Source organism: Spermophilus citellus, assembly GCF_964194105.1.
Source record: "Spermophilus citellus genome assembly, chromosome: 3".
Classification (NCBI taxonomy): domain Eukaryota; kingdom Metazoa; phylum Chordata; class Mammalia; order Rodentia; family Sciuridae; genus Spermophilus; species Spermophilus citellus.
The window spans coordinates 18,552,503-18,577,451 of record NC_138184.1 but is presented as its reverse complement, the minus strand read 5'-3'; the positions used below and the strand labels follow the sequence as shown (position 1 = coordinate 18,577,451).

The 24,949-nt window shown below is 37.2% G+C and overlaps 1 protein-coding gene across 5 annotated transcripts in view; it reads right to left on the bottom strand.

Annotated features, from left to right (window-relative positions):
* The window catches only part of SETD2 (SET domain containing 2, histone lysine methyltransferase), a 124,990-nt gene that overhangs the window by 84,728 nt on the left and 15,313 nt on the right, over window positions 1-24,949 (bottom strand). For all 5 annotated transcript variants that reach the window (XR_014020942.1, XR_014020943.1, XR_014020944.1 and 2 more), the window contains exon 2: window positions 1,221-1,236. Coding sequence is in view for 2 of the 5 variants with exons in the window: in XM_081285239.1 (XP_081141365.1) it covers window positions 1,221-1,236 (16 nt within the window). In the remaining 3 variants the exon portion in view is untranslated. The remainder of the gene's footprint in view (window positions 1-1,220; window positions 1,237-24,949) is intronic.

Below are 24,949 nucleotides of genomic sequence, written 5' to 3'. Positions count from 1 at the left end.
TTCAGTTAGGTGTGTAGAAAAAGACAGACCTATAGCCGGGTGTAGTGACACATGCCTGTAATCCCAGTGGCTGGTGAGGCTGAGGCAGGAGGATCAAAGCCAGCCTCAACAATGGCAAGGCGCTAAGGCACTCAGTGAGAACCTGTCTCTAAATAAAATACAAAATAGGGCTAGGGATATAGCTCAGTGGTCAAGCACCCCAGAGTTCAATCCCCAGTACCCCGCCCCCTGCAAAAAAAATCCACAGACTTATAATCCACTCTTTAGGGAATACTGATTCAATAACTCTGAGGTAAAGCAAGAAAGTCTGGGACATTTTTGCTTTCTTTGAGGGCAAGTGGGTACAGGAGGTATAGACAATAAGCACCAAAAGCAATTCTGATAAACTTTCCAGGTTTGGGAAACCACCAATACAGAGCAACTTCCCACCTCATTCATTTTATAGATGAGGTAATAAGCAAAAGAGGACCAGGCCTTCTGTTTTCCTGGAAATCACTCTGCCCTGGTGCACTGCCACATTCTCTGCCTGGTCTACACATGCTTAGGCGATGCCATTTTATAGAATGGTAATGCTGTATGAGCAACAATGTATAATATACCAAATAAGACTTCTCCCTCCACTATTTGCCAAACCACCAAAGGAAATGGTGTGACTTAGAAGCTAAAAGATATAACTTAGGTTGTAGAAAGAACATATGAAAAGTCTACAGCAACAAACTCAAGCCTAAATTGATGATGAGGTGCATGCCATTCTGCAAAAGTTTCCTAATTGATGTTCCTTAATCAACTTTGGTTATTTAAGAGAATAATTTTCTCCTTCAACATGGTGAAATATGAAATCAGTATTCAAAAGTATATAGTAACCATTCAATTGGGAAAGTAAGAATTTCCACATATCATAAAGCAGTGGTTTTCAAATGCTTTTAAGAAACAGAATCCACTTTTCAAATTAAATCTCACATTAAAGCTCAATAAATATAAAACAGACAAAACTGTCTCTAGAGCTTCCAGCCTCCTCTACCTTTCCTAAAGAAAGCTCTTGAAACTCTAAAGTTTAAAACCCATTTTCTTGTGTTATACAACATTCCTCAATGTGATAACTGTAGCCTAATTCAAAATAAAAGCTAAAGCTTTAAAATGTTTTCAGCTTTTACCCAATCTCTGAAATGTACTTAGAAGTCAATCCCATATCACTGAACAACTGGTTAAATTATACTTACCTCATTTTCTTCTTCTCTATTTCCATTCAGCCAAGAAAACATGAAAAAAAAGAAGAAATATATATAAATACATAAAACTGATTGAAATGAAAGTTGTTTTTATTAAAATTGTATATGTGGTACCTACAGATATATTCTATATAGACTGTCTATTCCTTCATCACCTCAATCACATTTAGTTTAACAAATATTCATTCAAAATAATACCATGCACTGTGCTATTCAAGGATGAATAAAATAGAATCCCTGCCATTAAGACGCTTACGTTGCAAAATGTAATTGTGTTTCGGAAGCAATTCCAATATAATGCAGCAAATACACAGATAGAAATATGAACAGTGTAGCAGCAAAGAGCAAAATAAGCCACTTAGTTTAATGGAGGATAGGAATGCAAAGAATCTTTCCTAAAGAGATTAGTTTTTGAAGAACATATTTGTGGGGAGATCTCAAGCAGATAGAGATCTCAGGCAAAGGTCCAGAGACTGAAAAATACACTATGAACAAGAAAATTTAAAATAGTTCAGTATTACCTGAGTATACGGTATAACATGGAAAGAAGCCAACAATTAAATGGAATAAGGGGCAGTCAAGTCAAGAGGTCAGGTTTCTTATTAAGAAGAATTGTATTTTACCTATGGATCACTGGTTCTCAATCTCTTATTGGTAACTATTAAATAGTCCTTTTGCTAAATGCAAGATATATATTGTGTTCCATAACACAGTACATCTGCTCCATATACCACAGTGCCTGGCTCTGTGAGCCCAATTATGTTCTAACAAAGGTAACCACACAGTATTCTGACTGTGAAGAACTGAATACCACAAGTCTGGGGTATAAGAGTGCACCAAGGCATGTTAGGGTACTCTGTACCTGTAGGAAAGGGACGCTACAAAAAGACATGATAGCTAGACTTGCATTTTAAGCAGGTTGCTCTGTAGACTGTGTGGCAAGACTCAAGTACAACAATTTGTTTTAAATGTTCCTTAAAAGAAATACAAAAAAATCCTCTCCCCAAATGTAGGCCTAACACCATAATTCCCTCAGTTCATGCACCAGTGTTAACAGTAGTCAAAACCAAGTTATGAGCTCTATTTGTGTACAATGTGTCAAAATGCATTCTGTTGTCATGTACAACTAATCAGAACAGCAAAACAACAACAAAAAGTTATGAGCCAGATAGGGTGGAACACACCTGTAATCCCAGCAGCTCAAGGCTGAAGCAAGAGGCCAGCCTGAACAACTTAGTAAGACCTTATCTCTAAATAAAATTACAAAGGTCTGGGGATATAGCTCAGTGGCAGAGTGTACATGGGTTCAATCCCCAATACTTTGTGGGGGGGACTATTAATGAAGGGTGGGAGGGGATGGCAATATATGGATAAGATCTGAAGCAATGCCAGGATTAAAAATTTCTTTCTATTCCAAAACCACTAAAAATCTCATGGATGTAAATATCAGACTCAATGTACTTGATTCTATGATGTGTTTCCCCTATAAAACACCTCCACGGGATGCATAATACTATCAATAGCATTATATTTTTTTAATATTTATTTATTTATTAGTTATTGGCGGACACAACATCTTTGTTTGTATGTGGTGCTGGAGGATCGAACCCGGGCCGCACGCATGCCAGGCAAGCGCGCTACCGCTTGAGCCACATCCCCAGCCCCTGCATTATACTTTGATAGAATATTTTTCCGTGCCTAGTATTTCATAAATAATCATGCCATATAACCTTTGGCACATTAGATTTGGTTTAAATTAATATCATTTGAAATTTTTTCAAAAATTATGTCCAAGCATACACTTGTCTGCATGGTATAATTGAAGTGCTAGAAATACCAAGGTGACCAGAACTCAACCCTAAGCCTCAGCAGTTCTATTTTAGCAGGCACATGAAAAGAATAATCCTGACGAACAGTAATAAAAATCATTACATGGTAAAGGGATAAAGAAACATTACAAATTTTTAAGACTGGGTGAAGGGAATGAAGGTTCATTTCAAATTTCACAGCAATAGAAAAAAAAAAAAATTTCACAGCATTGCTTGACAGAAGGCCAGACAGGGTCTGGGGTTGTGGTCGGTGGCAGAGTACTTGCCTAGCATGTGTGAAGCACTGGGTTCAATCCTTAGCACTACATAAAAATAAGCAAAAAATAAAATAAAGACATACTGACCCCATCTACAACCACACACACACACACACACACACACACACACAAATTTTAAAGGCCATTTTCCAGGGTTGGAGCTATATAGCATTTGCCTAGCATGTGTAAGGCACTGGGTTTGATCCTTAGCACCACATAAAAATAATAAACAAAGTAAGACATTCTGTCCATCTACAACTACAAAAAAAATTTTTTTAAGAAGGCCATTTTTCAGGGCTGGGGTTATGGCTCAGAGGTAGAGCGCTCACCTAGCATGTGTGAGCCACTGGGTTTGATCCTCAGCAACACATAAAATAAAATAAAGGTATTGTGTCCACCTACAACTAAAAAAATAAATGTTTTTTTTAAAGGCCATTTTCCAGAACCTGATAATAAAGTATAATAAAAATAATAAAACACAATTAGAAAATTAGTGGGGTCTAAATTTCTCATTAAAAGTATCTAACGTTAATAGAGAAAAATGGAATTATAAAAAAGCAAAAGTCCACAATCCGACCCATCCAGAGAGAGAAAACTGCTATTAACTTTGTGTACGAAGCTTTCTCCCATGGGTGTATGGTTTTTATGTATGAAGATCTTTTTAATAAGTAATCATACCATACAAACAATTCTGTATTTTGTTTTCTTCTCTCATCATAAACAGTCAGTGAGCAAACAATGTGGGTAGATCACAGGAAAAGTATGAAATCACTTTTAAAAAACTGAGGAAGGCTGGGAGTGGTGGTGCACACCTTACAGGGCTTTAGAGGCTGAGGGTGGAGGATTGAGAGTTCAAAGCTAGTCTCAGCCAACTCAATGAGACCCTGTCTCTAAATAAAATATAAAAAAGGCTGGAGATGTGGTTAAACAACCCTGGGTTCAGTCCCCTCCCCCACTAAAAAAAAAAATCAAGGGAGTACTTTAGAGAGAAGGAGATATACATATGTGGAGAATATTTAAGATACAGTTGAGTTTCAGAATAAAAGCTAGGCACAATGGCATGTGCTTGTAGCCCCAGCTACTCAGGAGGCTGAGGCAAGAGTATCACTTGAGTCCAGTTCAAGTCCAGTCTGGGGAACATAACAAGACTCAATCTCAAAACAAACAAAATAAAGCAAGCAATATTCTTTCTGGTCACTTTTTCTCTGACATCATCAGTTGAAAGTTGGGGGGACTAGTCAGTGAAATATCTGGAGAAAATTCATACTTGGGGAATAGAAATGTAAGTAAACTATCATCTTCAATGTGGCCACTCGAAGTTGGTCATCACCAATTAATAGCTGAAGTAGAATATGTGTGCCAATGAGCTCTGTTAACACTATTAAGCTATCAGAGAGGGAAAAACTGGTGAATTAATCTTATAAAATGGGTGGAACAAAAAGGATAAAAGACAAGGGGTTGAGAGAATTGAAGATATTCCCAAGAACATTAAATTGACTTATCCAAAGGTAATAGGGAAATACATGAAACTCTGAAAGAAGCTGATGAAGTGAAGGGAACAGTGTAAGGGCAAGCTATCAGTGGCTTCAAAGAGTAGATTTGGTGAACATCAAAAAGAAGAGAGGTTGAAGGATTGAATGGTTATCAGAACAGTATTTTGAGTTGGAATAAACTTCAAGGAGATGAAAAGACCTAAGTATGATCATGAAAGTAGATTCCTGCACCAAAAAGGCAAGAAGCTTTTGACAAAATTTAATGGAATTGTGAGGTCACAATAACAAGAATCAGCCACAAATGTGCTTAACATAAGAATCTGCTCTGTTAAATAATGTCAGGCAGGATAAAGAGCAAAGAATAGGGTTTTTGAGGTAAAGCTGATGAAGCAAAAGTATGAGAGCTAGAATATTAAACTTCCCATATCTCCTACCAATAAATAAGGAGGTGCATGAAAACAAGCATTTATTTAACTATCATGAGACAATGCTAAAATAGCTTTATTTATTTAATTAATTTATTTATTTTTGAAAAGTTATTACAGGGCTGGAGTTGTGGCTCAGTGATAGACTCTCGCCATGTATGAGGCACAGTGTCCAATTCTCAGCACTGCATAAAAATAAATGAATAAAGTAAAGGTTCATCAACATCTAAAAAATATTTTTAAAAAGCACCTTGCTGAAAAAACGAAATAGTAAAATCTGATTAATTCTATCAACATGAAGATAATCTCTATTAGGTCATAGGCCCTTATGAAACAGGAATTATATAAGCATTTCCATCATGACAAGCTCAAGGAATGACATGACTATTAAAAATTAACTAACCAGGGCTGGGTTTGTGACTCAGTGGTAGAGCGCTTGCCCTGCATGCATGAGGCATTGGGTTCGATCCTTAGCACTACATAAGTAAATAAAATAAAGGTATTGTGTCCTGCAACTAAAAAAAAAGTTAAAAAAAAATCAATCTCTCAGGCTACAGCATCAAATGTAAAATTTCTAAAAGGGAGCCCTGGATAATAAGAAATCTGGTCATAAACAAATAAATTGAATAAAGGGATCTATTCTGAAGACCATGTCTCAAAAGAAGTGATGAAAGTTAATTTACTATAGAAATAAAGATGACTTACAGGACCATAATGGTTTATTTCAAAATATCATAAAGTTTAGAAGATGAATATTCTTATTTTACAAAGTTCCAAAATTCAAAACTGTGACCAAAATAAATTACAGAATGACAGCTTTTAGCTAATTTTAAGTTAGAACACTTAAAATTAATTTTCTTTATTTGAAAAATACATATGCCCAAGGGGAAATTTTGAAATACAGAATATAAAAATTAGGTCTCCCAACCTGCCTATTCTTCAAAAAATTTTATGTGCATATAAGAACATATTAACTTTCAAGAGAGAAAATGATCACATTAAGTACAAACATCTTTCTGCATCTTTTTTCTTTTTCTCTACTTTAAGTCTTAGATATCGGGCTGGGGATGTGGCTCAAGCGGTAGCGCGCTCGCCTGGCATGCGTGCGGCCCGGGTTCGATTTTCAGCACCACATACCAACAAAGATGTTGTGTCCGCCGAGAACTAAAAAATAAATATTAAAAATTCTCTCTCTCTCTCTCTCCCCCTCCCTCCCTCCCTCTCTCTCCCCTCTCTCTCACTCTCTCTTAAAAAAAAAAAAAGTCTTAGATATTAAGATATATCTGCACAGACGCTGAGGCAGGAGGATCATAAAGTCAAGGCCAGCCTCAACAACTAAGTGAGACCCTGTCTCAAAATAAACAATAAAAAAGGCTGGGGATGCAGCTTAGTAGTAAATTTCCCCTGGGTTCAATATCCAGTTAAAAAAATAGAAAAACTCAGCATAATCTAAAGCTCTACCAACATCATAGCTTCTCATGTTTTTAAGTTACTTGTATTTTCTTTTCCTGGGAAATGCCTTTTCAAGTCCTTTACCAATTGATTATATATTGGGTTGCTAGTCATTCTGATTTTTAAAAACTGTGTGTCACTGTATAGGGAAAGCACTTAAGTTTCTTTGCTATCAGAAACCTGGATAGGGCTGGGGATGTGGCTCAAGCGGCAGCGCGCTCGCCTGGCATGCGTGCGGCCCGGGTTCGATCCTCAGCACCACATACCAACAAAGATGTTGTGTCCGCCGAGAACTAAAAAATAAATATTAAAAATTCTCTCTCTCTCTCTCTCTCCTCTCTCACTCTCTTTAAAAAAAAAAAAAAAAAGAACAGTGACTTTAAAAACTAAAATTGGTTTATCAAAATTTATTTCATGAGGAAGGGATGGAGAGAAGATGGTTAATAGGTACAGGATGGAGTTGAATAGGATAACCTAATATTCTATAGCACAGTAAAATAACTATGGTCAACAACAATTACATGAGTATTTCAAAATAGCTAGTAGAGCCAGGTGTAGTGGCGCAAGCCTGTTATTCCAGCAACTCTGGAGGTTGAAACAGGAAGATTACAAATTCCAGGCCAGTCTTGGACAAATTAGCAAGACCCTGTCTCAAAATAAAAATTAAAAAAGGTTGGAAAGATACTTAGAGATAAAGTGCCCCTGGGTTCAATCCCCAATACAGGGGCGGAGGGTGGGGAATACTAGCAGACAGAATTTTGAATGTTCCCAGAACCCAAGAAATGATAATATATCTGAGGTGTCAGATATACCAATTACCCTGACCTAATAATTAAATATTTTATACATGTATTGAAATGCCATAAATTTATACAATTATTATGTGCCAGTGAAATATAAAAACACATTGGGGAAAAAAAAGATTATGAAAAACTGCCTTTAGGCACTGAACTCCAAAATATGAACCCAAATATATATCTTCCCATGTTATAAAGTAAAATAAATAAAAATTAAAATTCCTTGCAATGGAAATTTCAACACAAAACTGGTCAAAATAATTTTAAAGGTCTTATGAGTTACAAAATAGTATCAGTATTAATTTCCTGAATTTGATAATTATAACAGTGATTACACAAGAAACTGTTGTTTGTAAGAAATACACATTGGAGAACATAGAAGTAAAGAGTCTATGTCTGGGGCTGGGGATGTGGCTCAAGCAGTAGCACGCTCCCCTGGAATGCGTGCGGCCCGGGTTCGATCCTCAGCACCACATACAAAGATGTTGTGTCCGCCGAGAACTAAAAAATAAATATTAAAAAATTTTCTCTCTCTCTCTCTTTCTCTCACTCTCTCTTTAAAAAAAAAAAAAGAGAGAGAGAGTCTATGTCTGGAACTTTCAATATTTCAGAGTCCTGCTTCTTGCCCCCACCGCCACATCCAGGGCAGAAACTCAGGGACTTGCAGGTGCTAGGCAAGCGCTCTGCCTCCAAATCTAACCCCTGGAACTTTCAATATTTCAGAAAGAAACTCAAAACATACGTATAAAGAGGGAATGAGGGCTGGGGATGTGGCTCAAGTGGTAGCGCGCTCGCCTGGCATGCGTGCGGCCCGGGTTCGATTCCCAGCACCACATACAAACAAAGATGTTGTGCCCGCCGAAAATTAAAAAATAAAGATTAAAAAATTCTCTCTCTCTCTCTCTCTTTAAAAAACAAAGAGGGAATGATAAACATAGTAAAATATTCACATTTGGTCAATTTGGATAAAGGATATATAATAAATCTTTTTGGGGGACTAAAAGGTCCTGGGGATAGAACCCAAAAGCACTTTATTCCTAGGCTACATTCCCAGCCCCGCTCCCCACAATTTTTTTTGCTCCCCACAATTTTTTTTTTTTAATTAAAAGTGATCTTACTAAGTTGCCCAGGCTGGTTTTGAACTTTTGGTCCTCCTGCCTCAGCCTCCTGAGTTGCTGGGATTACAGGCATACACCACTGGGCCCAGTTTTTAATAATTATTTTTTAAACCTGAAGATAATCAAATGCAAAAAACTGTTTTAAATATTCAGACTCCCCAATCCTTAAGACCATGTGGACCTTTGAGGATCTTAAAGCCTCAACTGGTAGAAAATTACATCAAATCTCTCTAAAATCATATTCTGGTAGGCACTGATAAGAATATGCCACATAAAAACTAGACCCTATAATGGAGTATGTGATTGCAGAAGGCAGGATCTTATGAAAAGAAAACCTAAGAGGTAAGACAGGAGTCCCCAGGGCCAAAAAGAAAAAAAAAAAATGGTGGTTAGTAATAAAAGGAAGCCTAACCCAGACCTAAACTCTGGTACTCTGAGCTCCCTAGAAAAAAGATGCTTATTGCCCCCTGCCCCAAGAAAGAGAATCATGGAGAAATTCTGGCAGAGAATTCTTCTCTATTACATTATTAGAATTGAAATGAAATCCCATAACTCCTGCCTTCCCACCTACCACAACTCACTCCCACCTACCACAACTCACGTCTTGTTCCCATTTTAGGTTTCTAAATCCTTGACCTAAAAGCATGTGAAGAAAAAAATGGAATAAAAAGTTCAAAAAATTAAACTGCCTTAATGATATGAAAATAGACATCAGGCAGAAAGACTTCAAAATTATATATTTTTTGTCATAAATGGTCAAATCTATCTAGCTCTCTGCTTGTCCTATGGTCATACACATTTGCAGCAAACATTTTCTAAAAAGGAAAAAACTAAATTAATCCTTTTAACTTCAAATTATTTTTCTTACTACTCTTCATTCCTCCCCTCCACCTTCCTTCCTCTCTCCCAACCTCCTCATATCACTCCTACATCCATCTTAATCCAAAGACCAGTTTCATTTCACTTTAAGTCATTCAACAGTTATCTGAATGCCTACCATGTACTCAACACTATACAGCCTGCCTTTCCCTATTCCTCTTCTTACCATGCTCTATACTAAAACCAAACTCCTCTATTCCTACAACATAAACTTCTCTTTCTCTGCTTTTTATAGTTCAAGTTACAAAAAGACAAAGGCAACATTTTGTCCAAAATGTATAATCTCTCTTGGGCCTAACATTCCCATTCCTATTACAAATTCTCACTACTTTTTAAATCAAAGAAACTCCTTAACAAGAGTACCACATTTTACCAGACGCAATGGTGCACGCCTGTAAATCCATTGGCTTACCTGTAATCCTAGTGGCTCAGGAGGCTGAGAGGGGAGGATCATGAGTTTAAAGCCAGCCTCAGCAAAAATGAGGCACTAAGCAACTCAGTGAGACCCTGTCTCTAAATAAAATACAAAACAGGGCTGGGGATGTGGCTCAGTGGTCAACTGCCCCCGAGTTCAATCCCCAGTACGTCCCCCATCCCATATTTTAGTTTTTACCTTCAAGCAATTCTCAAAAGAAAAGAGGGAATACCTCAAAACTGACTTAAAAAACAATAAGCCACAGAGGTCATAAATTAATTTGTAACATTTGCCATGTTCTCATTCCAAGAAATAGGATCCATGAAGACAAGTGAATTAATACAATGAAGAGAAATATGTATTTATGTGGACAATAAAGCCATGAGAACTACACTGCTTTTATCAAAGGCCTTGAAAGTTTAGGTAAGCACTCTGGGACAAGTATGTTAACCTGAACTAGTGTGTGTGGATTTGTAAACACAAGCCCTACTTCTCACTTGCTTTAAGTCCACATTCATCAAATATAAAGTGCCTACTAATAGATTCATATACAGCAATTAAGCTAGGGGAAAAAAATAACAATTTGATAATAAAAACAAATGTTCTGCTATATAGACATGTGTCAAAATAGCAGTTCTTTCTCCCAATGTCATACCTATATTCTTTTTTTTCTGAAATATTTTTTTAGTTGTAGGTGGACACAGTGCCTTTATTTATTTACTTTTATGTGGTGCTAAGGATTGAACTCAGCGCCTCACACATGCTAGGTGAGCATTCTATAGCTGAGCCACAACCCCAACCACTAAACTATTCTTATTATAAAAATAAAAAACTATTCTTTTTTATTTATAAGTAAATATTTATTTATTTATTTATTTATTTTTATGTGAAGATGGACAGAACACAATGCCTTTATTTTTATGTGGTGCTGAGGATCAAACCCAGGTCCCGCCTGTGAGCACTCTACCGCTGAGCCACAATCCCAGCCCAAAAAACTATTCTTATAGTAATAGTCTATAGGTATAGTTGAAACTTGTTTTAATGCAGGATGTCTTTTTTAAAAAGAGTAGATAAAGCTAACTCTTTCTTTAAACAAGAAATCACTTTTAATCACTACAGAATTCCAGAGTCAATGGGGAAAGGTAAGAATATCATCTCAAATGTTAACAATTATATTTATACCTAAAATCTGTTTCTAAATTTGTCTTCCAAATTAATTTGCAAGAATATTTGCATAGGGCTGGGGTTGTGGCTCAGTCGTACAGCGCTTGCCTAGCACACCTGTGAGGCACTGGGTTTGATCCCTAGCACCATATAAAAACAAATAAAATAAAGGTATTGTGTCCACCTACAAATTAAAAAAAAAATTTAAAGAACATTTACAGAAAACGTTGTAAGAGTAAACTTTTCCTAAAACCCATAAATTGGGATGTATGGTGATCTAATCTGAACACTTTGGGGCCCAGTGTTAAAGATTACTGTATATAACTGAATTACATTACTTTTGTTCACTATTTTGAATTCACCTCTTAAATTATCCATTTTCTTTTCCTCATTATCAAATAACCTTCAGAAGATTTTACACACACACACACACACACACACACACAAATTCATCTTTAGTACTAGTTAATGAATCACAATAGAAAGAACTAAGGCTAAGATTTTAGTTACCTGACCACATTGTCCTCTACTCCCAATTACTAAACCACCACTATAGCAACTAACACACAACGGTTTTGTTTTTCAGTTACTGGGTTTAAATGCTTTACATACATTTAGCTCATTTGATCCTAAAGCCTACAAATGGTATAAGTTTTTTTATTACCATTGAATCAATGAAGAAACCTAAGGTCACAGCTAGTTAAGTTTCAGAATCAAGTTACGTGAAGCCTCTATTTAAAGAGGCCTTGCTCTTTAAATCAAATATATATTAAATATTACACAGAATTGAGAACAAAAGGTTAAAAGGTTCAGAGATACAGATTTTGACTCAATATACCAGTAAATACACCTGCCTAACAATAGAGGGATGGATTGACAGCCTGGGGGGAAATAAAGTAGGGAAAGTATGCAAAACAGAGTTCTGATGATCCTGAGCCGGTGTCACTCCTAAACTAGATATACGAAATCACTGTTTTGGGTTTTTTTTCCAATTTAGGACAGATTCTTTTATGAAGAAGATACCTATAAAGTATCCTAAAGCCAATGTGGAATATAAAGAACTATGAGAGATAAAATTTTGACCCCACTTTAAATTTATTTTAGATAATAAAGATACTCATCCACATACATGGTATCATTATAGTTGCCAAGTAATCAGTTCAACAAATGCAAACAGAGTCTGAGGGAAATGGTTTATTACAATCAGACTGAAGGATGGACACTCATTTAGTTACTGTTTACACTATATCTTGTACTTGACCAGACTGAGTACTTATGCTAGTCTTCCAGTCCTACTCTTGCTTAACTACATTACACAGGAACATAAAAACAGGCGATGGTCAACTCTTTCATGCAAATTAGCTCTTAAAAACTTATCTACAAAGTAAAAACTATGAAATAAAACCTATGATGTGATTTAAACCTAAATATTTGACAAATGTAAAGTCTCTCTCTCTCTCTTTTTTAGTGTTGAGGATTTAACCCAGTGGCATTCTACCACTGAGCTACACCCCCCAGCCATTTTTATTTTTTGAGACAGGTTTCACTAAGTTGTCCAGGCTGGCCTTGAACTTGTGAACCTCCTGCTTTAGCCTCCCAAGTGCCCGAGATTATAGGTTTTTACCACTGCATCTGGCAGGTTTCTCTTTTATATAAAGATAATAATTCTAGATTTCTTCATAAATACCTTGTTTGGAGTTGATATTAAAAATACTTCTGCAAATAATTTCATCCTTCCATGTTTACCAAAGCAGTTTTTTCTGTTATTAAATAAAGAAATGTAAATATATACATGAGCAACTTTCTATTTTAGCAACATAATACAGAAAATTTAAAAAAGTTTCTAACATAATAAAATTACCAGCAGACTAAAATCAAAACACACCAAAAGGGCTGGGGATGTGGCTCAAGCGGTAGCACGCTCGCCTGGCATGCGTGCGGCCCGGGTTCGATCCTCAGCACCACATACCAACAAAGATGTTGTGTCCGCCGAGAACTAAAAAAAAATATATTAAAAAAAAATTTCTCTCTCTCTCTCTCTCTCTCTTCTCTCACTCTCTTTAAAAAAAAAAAAAAAAAAAAAAACACACCAAAAGCCAGTCACAGTGGTATACCCCTGTAATCCGAGCAGCTCTGGGGGCTGAGGCAGGAGGATCACAAGTTCAAAACCAGCTTCAGCAGAAGCAAGGCACTAAGCAACTCAGTGAGACCCTGTCTCTAAATAAAATACAAAATAGAGCTGGGGATATGGCTCAGTGGTCAAGTGCCTGAGTTCAATCCCTAGTAACTCCCACCCCCCGCCCCCCCAAACACACACACACACACACACACACACACACACACACACCAAAGAGCAATGAAATTCAGTTATCTTGAAAAACAAAAGTTTAACTGCAATAAAAATGGTCAGCATTGGCTTTGGAATCTGTGCTTAGAACAGACTTCAGAAATTAAGTTTCTTGCAGAGTACACTGGGGATCGCACCTATTGAGCAGGTCTAGAAAGCACTGTATTCCTGAGCCCCAGCATGGAGAGCCTAAAGAGGCAGGCAAGTAAAGTATGGCCAGAAGAATATGGTGCTGCAGCTGCTGAGCATCATCACTTCCTGCTGCCCTACATCATCCTCAAGAAGAAATGGGCTGTTTGTCCTGACATGTAACCCCCAGAGCCCTTGTGATCCAGAACCAAGACCTACCCAGCCCCCTAAACAGTGCTCCCAACTTCAGATCCTCAGATGTGTAACAAGCAACCAGCCCAAGAGAGAGCCACATTTATGCCGGAAGTCAGTAACACCTGATCCCAAGGAAAAGCAGGCGAGTGACTTAAGACTGGGTTCAGGCTGAACACTGACAGCATAAGACTACTCTGAAGGGCAATGTCTTCTCTAACCAGAAGGACCCATTCAAAAGCCAGTTTGAAAACTTTAACCAGGCCAACACTAGAGGAATCCTCAAGTCTGAGGACTGGGCTCCATCATCTGTGACATCAAGTACTCTGAGCTCCCCTACCACAACAGGGCTACATTAATGGCTCATCACCAGCTGCACATCATCACAGACTCCCTCAGGAAAGCTGTGAGCCAAGAAGGAGGACTATGAGCTGGGACAACAGAAACTCCTAAGAACTTGATGCTGCAAACATTGCCCTGAACTTTTCCCCTCTTTACTTCTTTGGGGACTGTTCCCATTACCCACCTCTGGAGCTTACATACGGTTCTGGGTTCGTTTTCTACCCTTCCAAACAATCACACCCCTGCCCTTTTTTTGTTTTTTAAAGATAAAGGAAAATGAAAATGGTGTTCCCCACCCCTCCCTGTATCTATGTGCCAAGCTTTGCCCTTTGTTTCCTGTTTCCATTTACCCACTAATGTGTGTTTCTACACTACCTTACCACTGAGCCATAAGACAAACATATAGGAAGAAGCAAAGTCTATAGAACAGTCTTTGTAAGGGATTGAAATGAACACTGTTTGGGGGTACATTGAGGAATCAATATTTCTGGCTTTATGAGGGCTCTTAAATTTTGTCTGAAAAAAAAGGCCAGCATTTATTTTCTGATTTCTGTGAAGAGTTTAATCTTTTTTTTTTTAATTTTTCTTTTAGCTATAGATGGAAACAATACCTTTACTTTATTTATTTATGTGGTGCTGAGGATCGAACCCAGCGCCTCACACGTGCAAGGCAAGCACTCTACCACTGAGCTACAATCCCAGCCCTAATCTTTTAAAACTGCAATTAATGTTAAGAGCATAAAAATGTTTCAAGTTAGCCAGGTACAGTGGCATATACCTGTAATCTCAGCTATTGGAAGGCAGAAGAATAAAAAATCCCACATTATACTATATGCCCTGCTTCAAAATAAAACAGAAAGGGACTGGGTAGATGTAGCTCAGTGGTGGATCACTTGCCTAGCATGTGCAAGAACCTAGATTTTCAAAGTCAACTAACACAAGGACAAGTAGGACAACTGCTATTTCATGCCTTTGGGAGAAAGAAAGACCTGAAACACTTATTCTTATAAGGCAAAACCAATGTTAATACAGGATATTATGAATTACAGTACACTGAATATACAAACTTTAACCATTTCATACAGGAAAATAAAGTTATCCATATGCTAATAAAAGACTGGAAAAAAGCGTAAATTTTCATCAAAAAACTGGCTGAATAACCTTGTAAATCCATCCAATGAAGAAGTAGGCAGCTTCAAAAAATAATGAAGAGGGACTGTGGCTCAACAGTACAGTGCTCACCCAACACTTGTGAGGCCCTGGGTTCAAGCCTAAGCAGCAAATAAAAAATAAATAAATAGGGGCTGGGGTTGTGGCTCAATGGTAACATGCTTGCCTAGCATGCATGAGGCACTGCGTTTGGTTCTCAGCACCACATACAAATAAATAAAATAAAGGTCCATCAACAACTATATATCATACACACACACACACACACACACACACACACATATTTAATAATAAATATATAAAATAAACATTGTGTAAAAAAAAAGTAATGAAGATCTCTGGAATCATGTCCAAAATGTATAAAGTGGGTGGGGGGGAAACACAGTACATTAAGTATGCTACTTTTTGTATAAGGGGGTGGGAGTAAGACCACACATGCTTATATTTTCAAAATGGAAAAATCAAAGACAAAAATGATACATAATGGTTACATACTAAAGAAAATGGCAAGGGGAGAACAGGGATGAAAGAATGTTCAAAGACATATGACTTTCATTGCACTGACTTTGGAATCATGTAAAATGTGTTTTTTAGGAGAAAGAATAATTTCTAAAAATTAAAATCAAACTATTAAAACTGTGTATCAATGCCAGATGGTGATGCACACCTGTAATCTCAAACTCAGGAGGCTGAGATTAGAAGATCCAAGTTCAAAGCCAGCCTCAGCAAAATCGAGGTACTAAGCAATTCAATGAGACCCTGTCTCTAAATAAAATACAAAACAGGGCTGGGGAATGTGGCTCAGTGGTCAATTGCCCCCAAGTTCAATCCCTGGTAACCCCCTCCACCCCCAAAATGTATCAAGTTGCATGACCACATTTATAAAAGTAAAGTTAAGGTAAAATAAAAAAGAAAAGGTAAAATAAAACTTTTTGAAAAAAAAATTTTTTTAGTTGTAGATGGACATAATACCTTTATTTTATTTATTTATTTGTATGTGATGCTAAGGATTGCACCTAGTGCCTCACACATACTATGTAAGTGCTCTACAACCACAGCCCACAAAACTTTTTTAATTTTTGTTGTTGTTTTTATTGTTGTAGATGCCTTCGTTTTGTTTATTTTTATGTGGTGCTAAGGACAGAACCCAATGCCACTGAGCTTTAGCCCCAGCCCCACAAAACTGCTTTTGATACACATCACTTGTGTAGGAACATGCCCTAGAGGCAAAAAAAAAAAAAAAAAAAAGACATCTTAAGCTCTATTTGGTACTTTTAACTGTTATAATATTGGTATTATTAAATAAAGCATATAAATTATTCCATTAATGTCATTAAGAACTAAGATTTTCAGTATAAAAGATACAGAATTTTTAAAAATAAAAACCACATACTTAAACATGCATTGGAAAAATCACTATGAACTCCAAGTTTTTCTTAAAAAAAAAAAAAAAATACACATATCCTAACTCTGTTGAGCAAAATGGCCTAAAAGCACACAACCAAGTAGCAAAGAAAAGCATTAGTAGTTGGGGCTGGGGATGTGGCTCAAGCGGTAGTGTGCTCGCCTGGCATGCGTGCGGCCCAGGTTTGATCCTCAGCACCACATACAAACACAGATGTTGTGTCTGCTGAAAACTAAAAACTAAATATTAAAAAAAATTCTCTCTCTCTCAAAAAAAAAAAACAAAAAAACTGTAGTCTCTAAATACCTTTTCTACTAAAGGAATCCAAGTCTCATAAGAAAATGTTTGATTCCAGGACTGAGGTAGAAACACACAGGTAAATTGGGATCAATGAAGTTATCAAAAGTTTACTAGAATTGTGAAAAAGGACACAGAAGCCAGTCTGAACATCTTTCACTGGTCAAAGATGAAGCAATTGAGCAATAAGAACAAACATGAATGTAATATATCTAAACAGCAAATATATAGACACAAATTCATAATAAGTTCATTTTGATCCTTTATAGAGGTTAGACGTCAACAAGACACCACCTCATCATCTGAAAACTGACAAAAAATCCAGTATGCTTCCTACCTTTTGTGTAAGAATGGTATTTCTGGACAAATAGTTGGTAACAGTACTTCTTTACAGAAGAATTTCAGCTGATAATAAATGCAGAAAGAATATAAATAATGAAATTAGAAAAAAATACTACTTTGTGACTCTTATGGAATAATGGAATTAGCAACAATCATCTATAGAAGCTAAAACCCACAGAGGAAAGTTACTTGAGGAACTCTGTAATGTATATATCAGGTTAACTCTGTTAGAACCCATCAATCAATTCTGACATCAGTAAAAAAAATAAATAAATAAATAAATAATTTGATATGTGCCTGCTAAGAAGAAGGCAATAGATAAACAATAAATTGGGGGATTTGATAGAACTATTACTTTGCAAAAAGTATGAAGGAAAGAAAAACATGTTGAAGGACAACCACATGAATGCATACAGGCAATACCTGGTATTAAGGGACTATCGCGGATTAAGAGAAATTGCAGCTCTGATGATAACAGATTATCATCAGATAATCAAATAGAAATATTAAGAAATAATTGTCAATGGCACTAAATATAACAATGGAACTATGGTTCCTTTAAAAACAAACAAACCTTTATCTCTTAAAGATACATATCAAAGTATTTAAGTATGAAAAGATAGGCTATCTGGGGTGCTTTAACATTTCAATAGGCTGGGAATGGTGGCACACTTCCCAGCAACTAGGAAGGCTGAGGCAGGAGGATTGCAAATTCAAAGCCAGTCTCAGCAACTTAGAAAAGCCCTAAGCAACTTAGTGAGACCCCGTCTCAAAATAAAAAATAAGGGGCTAGGGTTGTGGCTCAGTGGTAGAGTGCTCGCCTAGCACATGTGAGGCACTGGATTCAAACCTCAGCACCACATAAAAATGAAATAAAGATATTATGCCCATCTACAACTAAAAAATAAATATTAAAAAAATAAATAAATAGAGCTGGATATGTGGCTCAGTGGTTGAGCACTCCCGAGTTCAATCACTAGTACCCCAAACTACACAAATATTTCAGTAAAACCTGGTTCAGTAGTGCACCCTATAATACCAGAATCACAAATCCAAGACTACCCTGGGCCATTCAGTAAAACCCTGTCTCAAATGCAAAAAAATAAATAAATATAAAAGGTTGGGGATATAGCTCAGTAATGCAATAAATAAATAAAATTCAGTGATAACAAAAAATGGGGACTAGATAAACAGACAAAACCAAAATAGCAAAATGTTCATTTTTGTTAAGTCAGATGAGAATATTGAAGAGGGGATATCTTTCTTATAACATTCTCTTTTGTTTATGTTTGAAAATTTCCATAATAAAAACTGCAGTATTTGAAAGAGGATAACAAACCCCCAAACAAGAATAAACGACATGAGGGAAGACCATATGTGCACATGCAAAAGAAAGGGAAGGTAGTCATAAGTACACTAGTAAAACCTTTGTATCCTTGTTGTCATCTAATTACCCACCTACCTCCATATTCCCCCAAATCAGGGCTTACTCACCTTGTTGTAGCTGACCAGTAATCCCCTGACCCAAACAGAAGTAATCACCAAGATTCAGCCATCTGATTTAGACTTTATTTCAAATTTTGTAAGAATGTCACTCACCAACAAAATAGTAACCAAAAAAAAAAAAAAAACAGCTATGTAACCACAAAGAACCTGATGCTATGACAGAAAATATTTTCTATAAAATTAACTTTTGTCAAATAACATCAATATGCAGTTTTGCTTCAGCATATTTAATTTGAAAAGACTCAAGGTAAGAAACCTAGGTGGGGGTGGGGGAACCTCTCAACAACAGAAGAAATAAAACTATTTTGTTGCCAGGTGTGGTGGCACGTTCCTATAATTCCACCTAATTGGGAGACTGACTGAGGCAGAAGTATTACAAGCTCAAGATCAATCTTGACAACTTTAGTGAGTTGTCAAAATAAAATATAAAAGTAAAAGGGCTGGGGCTGGGGATGTGGCTCAAGCGGCAGCGCGCTCACCTGGCATGCGTGCGGCCCGGGTTCGATCCTCAGCACCACATACCAACAAAGATGTTGTGTCCGCCGAGAACTAAAAAATAAATATTAAAAATTCTCTCTCTCTCTCCGCCCCCTCACTCTCTCTTTAAAAAAAAAAAAAAAGTAAAAGGGCTGGGACTGGGGTTGTGGCTCAGCGGTAGAGCGCTCACCCAGCACGTGAGAGGCGCTGCATTCAATCCTCAGCGCCACATAACAATAAATAAAATAAAATTCATTTTCCATCCATTTACCAGTGTTTTAAGATAAGGCACAAAGTGCTAAATTTTTATTTCCTATGAAAATTATCCTTTGTGTTCCTAAGAGAAACAAAAATGAAGGAGTATTTTGTATATCATTTTGCAGATTAAAAACCTGGTTCAGATTTCCACTTCCAGATATCAAATTTCACCTAAAAGAAAACAAAAGCTATAAGAACTGATATCTGATCTACTACTGATCTTTTTCATTTCTGCAAGTTTCCTTGTTGCTAATTACTAATGATATATAATTACATATAAGGCTAAATGATCTATAAAACAACATTGTATGAGAATTTTCTTTCTTTTTTCCTTTGGTGGTGGTATGGGCAATTGAACCCAGGGGCACAGGCAAATGCTACACACTCAGCAGTCTATCTCATTTGTTTGTTTGTTTTTAATCTCAAAAATCAAGATATATTACACCAGAATTTAAGAAAATGCATCTGGTTCACTGTCCTACCTGTCCAGTCCCTAAGTACTTCAATCACAGAAGGAGTTAAATAGAGTCAACAGCTCACTGGAGGATACCAAATCTTATGCTCTATGACAAAAACTATTACAAGCGGACAAAGCAGAAACATATCACTTACAGAAACAACAAAGCGTAAAATAAAAAGACTACAGTTTCAAATTAACCATGGTAGCTAACTTATCCATCTACACAGATGAGAGAACTGAAAATCAAAACTAACAATTTGTAGTGGGCTTGTTGGCACACGCCTATAATCCCAGCAGCTCAGCAGGCTGAGGCCAGAGGATCATGAATTCAAATCCAGCCTCAGCAACTTAACAAGGCCCCAAGCAATTCAGCAACTCTTATCTGTAAATAAAATATAAAAAAGGGCTAGGGATGTGGCTCAGTGGTTAAGTGTCCCTGGAGGATAGGGGAGGAAGAAAAAAAAAAAAAAAAACCTGACAATCTGTGCTCTCAAAACACCAGATGAGGAAATACCCTGGTACAATATACAAGTGAAGTAACAAAGGCTGGAAAATCAAACTGCAATTTGAATACCAAGTCCAACATTTTTTAAACTAAGTAACCAAGAGAAATGGAAGCCAAAGAATTCATCTATAAAAATGAAGTAGTAATACTATATTTAGTTCAAAGAGAAGATGATTATTTAGTCAAAATCCTTCATACAGCACATAGTTAATGCTCAATAAATAGGAGCTGTAGCAATTAAATTACATATTGTAAGAGTCTTTGATCATAACAGTCTCCACTTTTAGAATATAAGCTCACAATAGCTAGGCACTGGATCATTTTTACATCCCCAGAGTCTCGGCATTAATTTGAATAAATAAGGAATATGGAGGTGGAAGTAGAAGACGAGAGTCAAAGAAGTTACATACAAGTTTCTTTTTTATGGTGGGGGGGACACTGGGGATTGAACTCAGGAACACTCAACCACTGAACCACATCCCTAGCCCTATTTTTTTTTTTTTTTAAATGACAGGGTCTCAGCAAGTTGCTTAATGCCTCGCTTTTGCTAAGGCTGGCTTTGAACTCTGGATCCTCCTATCTCAGCCTCCTGGGCAGTGGGGATTGCAGGTGTGCGCCACCTGGCCTGGCACAATTTTCTTATTTCAAAAGGACTGCTACAATTTAGATCTAGAATGTCTCCCAAAACCCCATAAGTTAAAAGGCTTGGTTCCTAGTTTGGCAGTACTGGGAGGTGGTAAAAATTGAGAGGTGGGACCTAGTAGGAAGTTTCAGGAGGGTCACTGGGGATGTACTCTTGAAGGGCATTGTGGGACCCCAGTTCCTTCTTCCTCGTTTTTCATGGTCTAGCCATGAAGTGAACAATTTTGCCTGGGGCAGCCACTCTGATGTGCTGATTCACTACAAGGCAAGAATCAATAGTACCAATAGATGATGGGCTGAAACCTCCCAACTATGAGCCTAAATAAACTTAAAAGTTATGTCAGGTATTTGTTACAGTATTAGAAAGCTGAGGAATACAATGATGATGATTAAGTACTCTCTCCTGTTAATCCACAGCTACTCTGCTTACCCTAGTATCAGCTATAGAGAAGAGTATCTCTTTGGCATCTTATTGCTCCCATAGATATGTTCACTATTGCTACCTATAAACTCTGTTCTATCTAAATCATGAAGTTTAAGGCTTAGGAGCACTATTAAACTTGGGTCTACCCATCACCCAGACACTGCATGTAATTATAAGATAAAAGTAGCAAAAGAAGCAGGACTTTCTCATCTATATGTAGCATGAGAAAAGGAATAAAATAAAAAATAAGCCAGATGTACTGGCACACACCTGTAATCCCAAAGGCTAGGGAGGCTGAGGCAGGAAGAAGGGTTCAAAGCCAGCCTCAGCAAAAGAGAGTTGCTAAGCAACTCAGTGAGACCCTGTCTCTAAATAAAATACAAAATGGGGCTGGGGATGTGGCTCAGTGGTTGAGTGCCCCTGGGTTCAATTCCTTCCCCCCCCCCCAAAAAAAAATAAACAAATAATAAACTACTTCTCTCTTATTTATTTATTTTTTTTAATATTTATTTTTAGTTCTCGGCAGACACATCTTTGTTGGTATGTGGTGCTGAGGATCGAACCTGGGCCGCACGCATGCCAGGCGAGGGCGCTACCGCTTGAGCCACATCCCCAGCCCTACTTCTCTCTTATTTAAAAAAAAAAAAAAGTTACCACATAAATAATTCAGGTTTCCCTTAATATATGGAATGCCAATGAAAGAACACCTGAGTTTCAAATGGAATTAAAAATTCCTGGAAGCTCATTTCCATAAAGATTTCAGACTATTTAAAAGAAAGCTGACCAGACAAAAGGAACAATCTGGATGGTCCATTTCCACAACATACCTTTTGCTGAGAAGACATTTGGGCTTCTAATCCTCTAGCATACACATTCATTCATAACTTCAAAGGAAAAGAACCAATAGAGGTAAGGAATTCCCTGAACCATTATATACGCATGTCAAGATTAATTCTGAAGATCCCTTGAAAAATAAGTAACTCAGAATACAGTAACCTAGTTGTTTATGAATGACAGCTCTTCTAAATGTTATTCCTTACCACTATTAAAAAGTTAGTCTTTTGGGCTGGGGACATAGCTCAGTTGGTAGATAGCTCAGTTGGTAGAGAACCTGCCTCTCATGCACAAGGCCCTGGGTTCAATCCCCAGCACTACAAGAAAAAAAAAAAAACAACTCTAATTGCTAAGCACAGTAGCACACACCTTAAATCTAGCAGCTCAGCAGGCGGAGACAGGAAGATCATGAGTTCAAAGACAGCCTTACCAACTTAGCAAGGCCCTGAGCCTTAATAAGACCCCATCTCAAAATAAAAAAGGGTAGGGGACATGGTTTAGCACCACTGGGTTCTATACCTGGTACCAAAAAATAACACTAAGTCTTTGATAAATTGGTAAAGGGCTTAGTTTTGTTTTGGTACTGAGGTGCTCTACCTCCCCAGCCCTTTGTTTATTATTTTAAGATAGGATCTTGCTAAGTTGCCCAGGATGGCCTTGAACTTTAGATCCTCCTGCCACAGTATCCTGAGTTGCTGGGATTTCAGTGTACACCACCACACTTGGATGGTAAATTGGTAAATGAAATCTTCATTCAAGTTCTGATATTGTTACCAAAATAGCCGGTGAGCATAACCTGAACTTTGACTCCCTTATATGTAAGATGAGAGTCACTATATCTTCAAACCTTTAAAATTACAGCATGGTAAGTCGAATAAGTTAAGGGTGGTAAAAGTGGGAGCCAGAGGAATGAGAAGTCATTAATTAGTATAGTATTGAGAACCCTCTACACTAGACACCATTCATGCTGCTCAGAAATTGACACTGGGCAGCAACCACAGAGGAGTCTAGCTAGAAATGGGCATAGAGACAATTTTCCCTATATATCTTCCCCTATAATGTAGTCCTAGAATATCCTTTACCATTTGCCTACCCCTCTTTAGCCTAACTCCAGTTATTCCAGACTAAGTTCATACTTCTGGGCATTCCTCCCCAATCTATTCTACAGTCTGAGTTAGATGTCCCTGCCACAGCACATTGTGTTTACTTCTCTTTTTTTGGTACAGGAGATTGAACCTAAGGGCACTCAACCAATGAGCCACATTCCCAGTCATTTTCTATATTTTATTTAGAGACAGGATCTCACTGACTTGCTTAGGGCCTTGCTAAGTTGCTGAGGTTGGCTTTGAACTTGCAACTTCCTGCCTCACCCTCTTGAGCGACTGGAACTACAGGTGTGCACCACCATGCCCAGCACATTGTGTTTACTTCCTTATCTTTATCTTATCTTTAGATATTTGAGGGCTGGGGATGTGGCTCAAGCTATAGCGCGTTTGCCTGGCGCTCGCCTGGCATTCGTGCGACCCGGGTTTGATCCTCAGCACCACATACAAACAAAGATGTTGTGTCCACCGAAAACTAAAAGATAAATATTAAAATTCTCTCTCTTAAAAAAAAAAGGGGGGGGGCTGGGGATGTGGCTCAAGTGGTAGCACGCTTGCCTGGCATGCATGCGGCCCGGGTTCGATCCTCAGCACCACATACAAAGATGTTGTGTCCGCCAAAAAACTAAAACATAAATATTAAAAAAAAAATTCTCTCTCTCTAAAAAAAAAAAGATATTTGATAAATGTTAGCTGAATAAATTAATAGTCAAGAGTTCAACCTCAGCTAGTTTTTCAACAAAAAGGCTCAATTATAATGAAAGAGCTTATATATAACTGTGTAATTGCCTCATATAGTTTAATATTCAGAAAACTGAAAAATTTTGTGTATTAGGTATAAAAAGCACTGACTTTTTATACCTAATACACAAAATTTCACCTTCATGAAATCCCCAACTTTGATCAGAAAAACAAAAGCCTCAATCTCCGAGTAACATTTTCTACCACTTTTCAGTTTTAAAAGACAAAAGACTTAGTGCCTCTCATTTTACATATAAGGGAGGAAAAGGAGGCCCAAACAAGTTAAGGCTCCACTCACTAGTTTGGTAACAATGCCAGAACTTATAAGACTAACTTTTTAATGATATTAAGGACTAACATTTAGAAGAGCTGCCATTCATAAACAACTAGATTACTGTATTCTGAGCCACTTCTTTTCCATGCTGCTGATAATGACTCAATTTGGAGAGTTCAGGGAATTCCTTACCTTCATTGGTTCTTTTCCTCTGACCTTATGAACGTGTATGCTAGAGGATTAGAAGCCCAAATGTCTTCTCAGAAGACATCCAGCTTTTTCCCTTTGTCTGTTCAGCTTTCTTAAATAGTCTGAAATTTTCCTTGGAAATGAGCTTCCAAATCGTCTTTTTAATATTTATTTTTTAGAAGTAGTTGGACACAATATCTTTATTTTGTTTATTTATTTTTATGTGATGCTGAGGATCAAACCCAGGGCCTTGC